At 35.6% G+C, this 11,425-nt stretch overlaps 1 protein-coding gene across 1 annotated transcript; it reads left to right on the top strand.

Annotated features, from left to right (window-relative positions):
- Positions 1-8,989: 8,989 nt before the first annotated feature.
- On the top strand, positions 8,990-10,834 carry LOC127755671 (glutathione S-transferase T3-like). The gene is made up of 3 exons (XM_052281355.1): positions 8,990-9,123; positions 9,675-9,945; positions 10,037-10,834. Exons 1-3 carry the CDS (start codon positions 8,990-8,992, stop codon positions 10,832-10,834), a joined length of 1,203 nt encoding a protein of 400 aa, XP_052137315.1.
- The last annotated feature ends 591 nt before the right edge of the window (positions 10,835-11,425 follow it).

Raw genomic sequence — 11,425 nt, 5'->3', positions numbered from 1 at the left:
CTAAAATAGGTATTAAAATGCAAAAATATGTAGATATTTAGTTAGGAGGTGCATGTCACGTGTATTGTTTGAAAATTAATTTTTTAGATATTTGCATGGTTAATTCTAGTTATTTGTTATATATTTATTGTTACAACATTAGGTGGTGTTTGAATCTCTTGAAAATGAAGATGAAGATGAAGAGTAAGTGTTTTACATAAAACGAAGTGGTAATAACGTGTGATTAATTAAGTTTTAATTATTACAAACTTGAAAAATGGATTAATCTGATATTTTAGAACAACTTTCATATAGAAAGTTTTCGTAAAAAACGCTCCGTTTAGTAGTTTGAAAAGTGTGCCACAGAAATCCAAAACTTCAGCCAATGTTCTTAGAGGAAACGAACGGGGCCTGGTGGCAGGCGGAGCGTGTGGCCATCTGCGTAGATCCATTGAACGCTTACGAAAATGATTTTCATAATCGTGGTCACAATAAGAATATTAATCATCTCTTACCATAAAGTTATAGCCCACTAATTTCTTAAGCTTAATATGCAAAGATGTCATATTATTATCCACTAACAATTATTATATTTAAGCATCATGCAATCGTTATATATTATCTATAATTTAATATTTTATTAAATTTTAGAGGTTTGTAATGTAAGCATGTTAAATCATCCCACATAATTCACATAATATTTCAATATATCTCTCCATAATTTTTTTTATAATATTATATATATATATGAGTAAATTTCACAAAACTACAGGTATTTTTACCAAGTTGTCACAAAACACATATTTAAGGATTTGTATCACAAAACTACACATTTAGCACCAAATTTATCACAAAACTGTAGATTTTAGGTTAAGTACCACAAAAAATGCATATTTAATATTGAACTTATCACAAAACTACAACTTTTGGAGTTTAAATCCCTAGCACCATTGTTATGGTGGAACTATAAACATTATTACTTTGTGATTAAATTGGTTCTAAACATATAGTTTTATGATAATTTAGTTACTAAACGTGTAGTTTTGTGACACTTCATCTTAAATGTATAGTTTTGTGATAAATTTGGTGTTAAATATATAGTTTTGTGATACACCGAGTTAAATCTGTAGTTTTGTGATAGTTTGGTCATAGTATCTGTAGTTTTGTGAAATTTACTATATATATATATATATCTATATAGTTCATCCTAAATTAGTTTATGTTATTTTTGTTTTCTCTCGTTAAGTCATATCACATCAATTGTATTTAGTAGATTAATTTATGATTCAAATTATCTCTCTTCTTTTCTTCTCTCATTAAAGCATATCATCTTAATTTTTTTAGCCCTTAGATATAATTCTAGATTATCTTCCTTCTTTTTTTCTCTCATAAAGCCACATCATTTTACTTTTACGTATGAATCATCATTATACATACTATTTAAATTTAAATCACAACAACTTATGTAAACTTACGTTGTTTGAGCTATTTTACACATTACTTTTTACTTATTATTTTTATAGTAAACTTCTGCAGCAACGCACAGGGTTTTACCTAGTTATATTATATGCATGGATACATTAATAACCTGTCCAGGCAATTGAGGAAGGTAACACAAAATGGTTGATTTTTCTTCAGTTTTGGGGGCATATATTATGGTATTCGAGGATCACCTGATACGGTCGATAGACTAATCCGTTATTCTAGCTGTCTAACCGTTTCATATATACTGGCCACTATTTATTAGGAGTAGTAAATATGCTAGCTGTCTAGAAGAATAGTACATATGAGTTGTATAATTTATTTTCTTGGTTGCTATACAATTTTATATTATCTACTTTTTATATCTTGCATGTATTGATGAGTTATTCAAAGGCATTAAATAATTAAGATGTATGGTGGGGCTCGTTGGGAGAAGAGAAGCAATTTTCACCTTAGTTAATCATGTAAAAGCTAAAAACTATTGAGGTGAATTATTAAGACGAACTCAATTATTGATGGAGAGCAACGTAATTTATAGTATATATAGGATTACCTTTTTTTCTTACTTATCTTTGTTTTTATTTCCTAGATAGCTAAATAATTTTGTGGTCACTATTTGAGGGTACAAATAAAACTAATTCCCCGCAAAAAAAACTAATTAAATATTATAATATTGAAAAATAGATTTAAAATATTTTTACGTATTTAGACATAGAAGCTCAACAACTTAAGTATGTCACGTTAATTTATTTTTCCTCGTAGAGTTCTAGAAGCAGAGCAGAGGCGGCAACAGGTAGTAGCTGGTAGGAGGGGAAGGCTTGGCCTGCAACTGGCTAGCAGTACGTGGAAGGTTTTGGTCGGCGTAGGCAGCGCTGCATAGTCCTGGACTCTCTTTAGGGCGGATCCACTATGGAGGCTGATGAGTGGCGGGGTGGAGGAGGCTTAAGCCCGTGCACAGGGGAGTGACGGTGGGGCAGAGGGTACTAGCGATGTGGTACAGTGGTGGTCTTGCCAACGGCTAGCCTGGGCGTTGGCTAGGAGAGGGGTGCCGGTGCGGTGTGGCGAAGACCGCGTGCTGCTAACATTTTCAGTGGCTGCACATTCCGGCGTCGTAATGTTTGGGTTCTTTGCTCTGTGGTGCGGTTGTTGGCTCTGCGCCGATCGGCCTTGCATAGAGGCGGTTGATTTGGTGCTAGGTTCCCCTTATGTTTGTGTGGTTGGTGCATATATATAGTTCGTAGATGTGCACTCGTTGCACAACCAATCTGGACAGTTTTGTCACGTTTTCTTGTCAATTTTTTCTCCATAATCTTAATAACATTCGGGATGCCTCTTGCGGCCATTGGAGCGAACATATTAATTGCTCATAGTATGTTTCAGTAAACAAAATATTTTTTACAGGTACCTTTATACTTGCACACAATGACCAGTAGCATAAAAATGTAAACCCCCCCCCCCCCCAAAAAAAAAAAAAAAGAGTAAAGGACAACATTTGTTTACTCCTTCAACAAGCAGAACACAAAACAAACAATAGACAGAGATGTACATATATGCGTACACAATAAGAGATGGCCGGCATTGTCTATATAGCAGGAGCTAGCATATTTATTGTCTTGATTTGTTGTTCTCAGAGCCTCTCCAGCATACATCGACAGATCGACTATCATCTGCATCTGTCCATTTAAGAACCGTAACGTTACGCATGCAAAAATGCCTGTACGCATGTAACCTGCGATGAAGTCGATCACTCTGAAAGAAAACAGAAAAGGAGGCTATCTGAAAGTAACAGAAAAGGAGGCTCCAACGGCAGCTAGCTAGCAAGCCATCTGTTTCAGTACCAAATATCTTTCTTGTTATACAATTATCAATGCCCTCTCCGTATATCTTGTACCAGTGCTATTTTGGCTACTTACATGTCGGCAAAGCGATGAACAAGGAAGAGACAGAAGAACATGGAACAGAAACCCCATTGCAAATTAAGGAGTGTAAGGCCAAATGAGCCAGACAAAACTAGCTGGTGCATTTTTAGTTGCTACCTTTTTTTTCTTTATTGATAATACAAACCAAACAGGTACCACTTTGTGGCATCGAGCAATATGAATATATGCTTCTCCCATCCTCTTTCATTAGGAAGAGAGATGGTTCTTGAGTGTTAATTTGCAACACTGCCCTATTTGGAAACAGCCCATTTAAATCTTATTCTTGTGGACTTCTTTATCCCTTTCTTTACAGAGTATGATTACTTCACTTTAAACTTTATTTTTTGACATGATTTGATTCCGACATTTCCTTTGGCTGCTAGTTTCCCATAATTTAGTAAAAATATGAAAGACTGGTAATTCCTAAAAGGAACTAAAAGTTCTTTCATAACGTCAACCATAAAGTTGTTAGCTTTAATTACAAGCTCATTAATTTAGTAAATATTATGATCGAAGTCATACCTTTCTATCTATTATATACTAAAAGTCCATAAAACTTCCTACAAACGCTCCTAAGCCGCCATGTGGGAGTACTACAAACACTCCTAAAACGCCACGTGTCACTTTAATAAACAACTGGACCCACTATTTTTAATTACCATTAGAATTGTTTTTTCCACCTCCCTCTCCTATCCCTACAGGCCCACATTCAAGCATCCTTGCACGTACGTACAAACATACAAACGTACGTAAGAATCTACCTACACACTATTTTCTAAAGGAAAACAATAAAAAACTATTCATCGGAAAAAATAAAAAAAGAACATACATGTATGCACATTTGCACCCACGGTTGGAAAAGAAGCGATCAATCGTTACCCCTTTATTTTCTTCGATTGTTCACTACTTAAAATTTTATAAAGTATATGATGTATCTTATCTATAAAAAAAATAACATCCATATTACCTATATTTTAATTACAGAAATTTGTCATGCGGAACTATAGTCTTAATAATTACTTTCTTTGTGTTTTAATAACGGACAACTAAATAAGCTCCTAAGACACCAAGAAACACTTTAATTTAATAAATTAGAGAAAATCATATAAATTATGAAGACAAAAACAAAAAAAAACATTGATTTTAACTTAAATATGATCGACCAATTATTTTCCACTATTACATTTATCTTAGCAATATTTATGTATGTACACTATTGTTTCTAAATACCCCGATGAGCATAATTATAATCCATTAAACTTCCTACAAACGCTCCTAACCTACCATATGGTATCCTATAAACACTTTCGAGTCGTCACGTGGCACTCTAATAAAATATAGAAATTCGCTCATCGATTTTCATTTATATAATGAACCCATTATTTTAAATTGTTAGATCTATCTTAAGAAAAATCTCCCTCTGTCCATGCCTATGTGCGGCATTCTCATGAATGTACGTAACCTAATCTTCCTCTATTCCTTTCTTTTTTATATTTCCATGATAACTAAAATTATTGTTTTTTCTTTATGAGCCTAAAAATATCCATAAATAGACATTAACCTACTAGATAGCAAGCTTTTCCTCCGTACTCTCTTTATAGATCACTAAACATCATACGAATATTTCTAATTAACTACATAGCACTCTTAAATTAGAGAAAATAAAATAACAAAATATTCGACCATCGATTCCTACTTAAATCGGTTCACTACTACAAAACTGATTTTTCATGGCGTCAAACTTTCTTTTTCTCTAACGGCCATAAGTGAAAACCGCCAGCGAAATTTTAACAATGGATGAAGTGCTTAGGACTGCCAGCAAAAATAGGTCTTCGCTAGCGGCTGGTTTAAGAGGACCGCTAAAGTAGAAGTCTTTTTGCAAGCGGACCTCTTTAGTTATTAAATCAAATTTTCGTTGGCGGTTGCTAGCAAAAAGTACATAGAGAGCACCACTCACAAAAAGAAAACAATTGCGTTATTAAAAACCCCCACGGCCCCACCGCCCACCACCCACAACCCACCACCCACCGCCCACCGGCCACCGCCTCCCTCTCCTGTCCTCTCCGGTGCTGGGAGATGGTGGTGCGGGGGCGCGCAGGCGACGTTAAGGCGCCAAGAAGGCTGATTCGGCGACATGCACCAAGGCACCCATTAAAATGTAGCATATAGAAAATAATTAGCTGGTGCATTTTAGCATATATAATAATAAGTTGTAAAATATCTAGCTAATTTTACTACATACCAGAAAGAACTATCAAGTTCTAACTATTGTTGGCAAACAATAATATGGGCACAAGTGCCATTATTTTCACATAGGGATTTCCAACTTTTTAATTGTATGAATAATTATTTTCATCACAACTACACAAATGATTTTTGCGAACATTCTTTTCACATGTGGCTCAAATGTGCAGCCTCCTATGTGGTGAGCCTCTTGCCTCAGACTCATGGGTGTTCTTTGAAAATAATTTTTGCAATCCTTTTGCACAGAACTATTTTAGTGGAGTGCTTGAAACACAATGTAGCGTTCAAGTTTTTACACATAAAAACTAATTATGGAGCACTTAACCCGTAAGATAGTATTGAATCAATCTACTCCCTTCGTTATAGAAAAACATAGCCCACTTTACATCATGATGATATTTTATTCTTTCAAAATTTTTATATTTCTCTTTGTACAAGTCATATTAAACACACCAAGAGGCGAAGGTAATGCTAAATCAGTTCAGTAAATTCTATCCTTTAAAGTAGCTCCATGGGTTTCTCTGCAACCTGTATGTATAGGCCTCTAAGGTGGCAATATAAAATCAGTAGCCTTTCTTATAATAATATGATTAAAAGTTATATTTTCCAAATAAATTATTATTTTAAGATTCATGTTGACTATGTCTTTTTTTAAAAAATCATGTAGGGTCTCACATATTAAAAAGAAGCGCTATATAAGATATGTACATTTGATCAATTAAAAAGAGGGCTAGCAAGATGGTAAAAAGATAAACTTACGAGCAATAAAAGTTTCTCGATCGAGACTTCTTAAGGAAAAAGTAAACATTGAAAATTCAATTAAAAATGAAAAACTAACCTTACTTTAATTTCAACTTCTTTTGTTACAACTATTTCCAAAAAAAAAAAAATATGCATGCCTGCGCAAATGCGCGGGCTACCTTCCTAGTTGGTAAAAAGAACAAATCAAACATCACATGCTAATTTTGACGCGAGAAAGTACCTTATAAGCTTTTGTAGTTTTGAGGTGTGACTTGGTGCTTTCTTTAATTAAGATTTAAATGACACAACTATATTATTACGAAAGATTTTATCAACAACGTATCTAATGATTTACTCCCTCTAGACACCGACATCGACAAGCTATTGAACATGTAATATTGGCCACAAATATATTTTACAATATATTACGAAAACATATAAAATTATGCATTATTAAAGTACGTGGTTGTTTAGACAAATTCATAGATGATTTTTACGCTCTAAGTGTAATATTGAAAAGAAATTGGCATGCAAAGTATTTAATTAAAGTTTGACATAAAGGAAGAAGAAATGGAGGCTCCAACAGCAGCTATAGAGATCACTAATGTGATGTCTGATCTCTTAAAGGCAAGAAAGATGCACAGAGAGAAGAACTAAAAAAGAACAGAAGCAATTGCAGAGGAGTGTAAACTCAGGTCAACAGATGCAAGAATTGGAGTCAATTAAGCAACCTTATTCCATTAAAAACAATTAAGCAACCTTAAAATAGTTCACATTTCTTTGCGAATTAAAGTAAAAGAAAAAATGTCTCATCTCAATCGGATCATTGTGGAAAGTCAGTAGCTAGCGTGTTGAGTGCAATAGAATGCATATGGGAACAAAAGTGTTCATGGTATCTGTCCGTTCATCACCCATGTTCTTTTTATAGTTAAGCTGCTATCTGGCCTTGTCATTTTGCTTTGCTAGCTATATATATATATATATATATATATATATATATATATATATATATATATATATATATATATATATATATATATATATATATATATATTAAATTTGTTTGGTGCTCCATGGTGCCCGGGCACCATTGTTGAAATTGAGTATATACCCAATTCAAATGAATATGAATCTTTTTCAATTACTTAGGTATTAACATTAACCAATTTACTAACTAGTTCAAAGCAAGTTTGAACTGAATTTGAACTTGTTTTTGTTAGATTTTGATTCTAGTTATATAGCATCCATACATATAATTAGTTAAGTATGTAATCATGGATTGTGAAATAAAGTTAAATTTGAGTTGTTTTGTTGATAGGTATAGGTATGAATCGAATTATTATAACTAGGTATATACTCACAATTTGAAAATTTTGAAAATTTTGAGTGATTTTGTGCATTAGATACCATGGTGCCCGGGCACCATGGTGCCCCATATGAGAGTGTGTGTGTGTGTGTGTGTTGTGTGTGTGTGTGTGTGTGTGTGTGTGTGTGTGTGTGTGTGTGTGTGTGTGTGTATATATATATATATAGCTTGACGCTTTGGTTATTTAATTCTCTCATAACTTCACGATTATTATCACTGGATCTAGCAAAAACTGAAGTCACTGTCATGGCTAAACCAGATGTTATATATCTTGGAGGTAAGGGGCGATATATCTGTATTGCAAGTATTCCCAGAAACGGACGTGAATGTAATATAAGAGCATGCGTAATGTTTATTGCAGCTGGAAGAGGTCTACGACGAGTGGCCATATGATGAGAATAGTTGCTTGTGAAAGCTACTCAGGCCCGACCCTAAGCCAAAATTGTTGATGTTGAGGTTCTTTCAGCGTAGTTTATTTTTTAGCCTTTATTTTAATTTTATATCGCTAAGGACACGTATATATAAGTTTTATTTACAAATTATTTTTTCGTTTCCAAATATGTTGTTTTGCTTATTTCACCATTAAGCGAAACGATGGTCACCTAGATTTATAGACAAGGGTTGATTTATTTTGATATGGAGGGTATACGTTTTTACATTTAATGTCACGCGCTCGGTGACTTGCACACGGACCACCCTTTCCTACCTTTTTGGATCAGCTAATTAATGGTACTGATCAATGTAAGGGCAAGTACAATAAGGGCTAATCAGCCTACTATTAGCCCGTACACGTCATCACAATCCGAGCTGGATGAGAGATAAAGGAAAAGAGAGAATGAAGCGGGCGCTCATGCAATCGACGGCTCGGCGCGAGCAACAAGACGCATAAAGCAAGCGTAGAGACGGGATACCGGCCGACGCCGTCGACAAACCACGCGTTTTGTGGTCCTTTTGCATCCCGTGTGGCATCTCTCTTGTCCCCCATCAAAATTTGCTAGGGTTTGGCGGTAAATCCTATCGCACGGGAAAAAAAATCCCATGGCGGCAAATCAGATCCTCAAAGCGTAAAATCCTCTTGTTACTCCTCCAAATACCTTCTCTCAGTACTAATCACCCAACACAATCTTGCCATACCATGGGTTGATCGAAACGGGAAGTTGCCCCGCCGCCTCAAGCTTTGCCGGCATCCTTCCCATCTGGCATGTGGCTGGCTACTCCGCCGATGCAGGCCTCCTTTGCTGCCGGTGGCTGGCAAGGTATGGCGCCACCGCAGCCGCCACAGGCTCCATTATTTGCATATGGCGCCAATACTTCTGCTCCCCATCTGGCCCAGATGAAGCAAGGGTCAGATCGTAGTTCCATGGACGATTCCTTGTCAAATCTGCAAGAACGGTAAGCTTTCGATTTTGTTTGATGTTGCATTGATTTGTTCGACAAGCAAAGAGCACCTCTGCGCTTACTGTTTTTTTTTGTTGTTGCTTCGATCTTGATTAGCAAATTAAACATGTTGACTAATTAAGCTTGATTCTTGCCGTGTTGTAGTTTTCCCCTTAGGATCTGACCATCTGTGAACAACTTATTAAAATTATTTCCTGCTAATGTGTCAATGGACTCATGGTGTAGATCTGTTGCTTACTTGGTCATACTGAAGTGACTAAGAAGTCTTGATCAGCTAGCAATTTTTTTAATACTCTTGTTGTAAGCAACTACAAATACATGTGGATTAATTTATATAGCAAGAACTACTGCTACATATATAGTATAGTGCCTTATCAAATTTTATTGCACTTATGCACAGACACCCTGTGACCAACCAATAACTATTTCTATACATAGGTTAGTGACTAATGAAATTAACTAATCTACATATACATGGAGAATATTCTTAAGTTACTCCATAGGTTAGGAATATTTTTAAATTTGTATCTTTGCCTATTTTGCAGTGGTATGGACTCACGTCCACCTGGTGGATTCTTAAGTTACTTTCAGGATCCATCAAGTTTACAGAATCATCAACCTTCTATACCACTAAATTATTATGCTACTCAGCAAGCAGCACCATGGGCACCTTCACCTGCAGAATACCGAAGTCCAGTTACAAAATCAGGTCCAGGAGAACAACACCCTATCAACATTGATAGTGGTGGTGAAGAAACCCCCACTGTTAGGACTGAGAAGCGGTTGACATGGACACATGAAGAGGACATAAGGCTAGTAAGTAAATAAGGAGGATCAATCATGTATTCTCATTGAGTCATTATCTTGTTTGTAGTTTAGGACTAATCTTATTTTGTTTTGACTATAGGTGAGTGCTTGGTTGAACAACTCGAATGATTCGATCAATGGTAATTTCAAGAAAAATGATCGTTATTGGGGAGATGTTACAACTGCCTACAATAGCACCACTCCGAGAAATAGGATGAGGCAAGAAAAACAAATCAAGGACCGCTTTCATAAAATTAAGAAAAATGTTGGCCGTTTTTGCTGTGCTTATAAGGAGGTGAAATCTATCTATGTTAGTGGACAAAATGAACTACAATTGATGGAGAAGGTCCATGCAACATATGAAGCAGATTACAAGGAAGGCCAATTTACATTTCTGCATTGTTGGAAAGCTCTCCGTGACCAACCAAAGTGGCATGCTTACTTGGAGGAACTTGAGAAGCCAAACAAAACAAAGTCAGATAATGAAGTGGAAGTAAGGGAACTTACATCCACTCCTAATAGCCCTGAAGATATTAGACGTCCTGAAGGAACCAAAGCTGCTAAGGCGCGGCGTAATGGTAAAGACAAACGCAAAAGGAAGGCAAAGGTTTATCTATCGGATACGGATGATGAGATTGACAAGCTTAAAGAAGTTCAGAACATGGCAGATAAAGGTCGCGATGAGCTACTGGAGACTCAGAGGCGTGTTTCTAGTGAGAATCTTGAATCAAAAAGGTTAGCTCACCTGGCAGCCATGGAGCACAAGGAGGCGGTTATATTGGAAACATATCGGGCTCTCATGTTGCAAGATACAAAAGATATGCCTGATGATGTCAGATCTGAGCATGTGATGGCATTGAAGAGTATGAGGGAAAAGTTGTTTCCTAAAACTAACTAAGGTACTGTCACATTCCATTCTCTAATTAAAGCATGCTATATTTTTTTCTACTTGCTGAAATTTACTCCCTGCAAATTTATGAATGTTTTTAGCACAATTGAAATAGTTGCAAATAGTCATGTAAATAGGCTTGCAATCAAGTCAACAGTTGCAAAAAAAAATACAGTCAAGTCAACAGTTTGCAAATAAGCATGCAGTCATGCAGTCCCAATGTTCAATTAATAGTATAAATAGGCTTGCAATCAAGTCAACAGTTTGTAAATAAGCATGCAGTCCCAATGTTCAATTAATAGTAATTCAAATAAACATGCAGTCAAGCCATATGCATTCCCAATAATAGTTCAGTTATTACTTATCCAAATAAAAATGCAGTCAGCATGTCAACTTAGAAACTTTAGCCCATATATATCTACCTATATGTATATATATTGGTCTAATGGTGCTAACTATCCATCCCTCTAAAATTCTTTCACCACTTCTTTCCCATCCTTTTACCACTTCTTTCCACCATGTCTCCTGATGGCTCTGGTGAACTAGACCCTTCCAAAATTATAGAACAGTATATTGCTGAGTAGGGCATCATGGATTCTT

The sequence above is a fragment of the Oryza glaberrima genome, chromosome 11 (assembly GCF_000147395.1).
Source record: "Oryza glaberrima chromosome 11, OglaRS2, whole genome shotgun sequence".
Classification (NCBI taxonomy): domain Eukaryota; kingdom Viridiplantae; phylum Streptophyta; class Magnoliopsida; order Poales; family Poaceae; genus Oryza; species Oryza glaberrima.
Note: the sequence above shows the minus strand (reverse complement) of the source record. Positions and strands in the feature narration are given on the sequence as shown.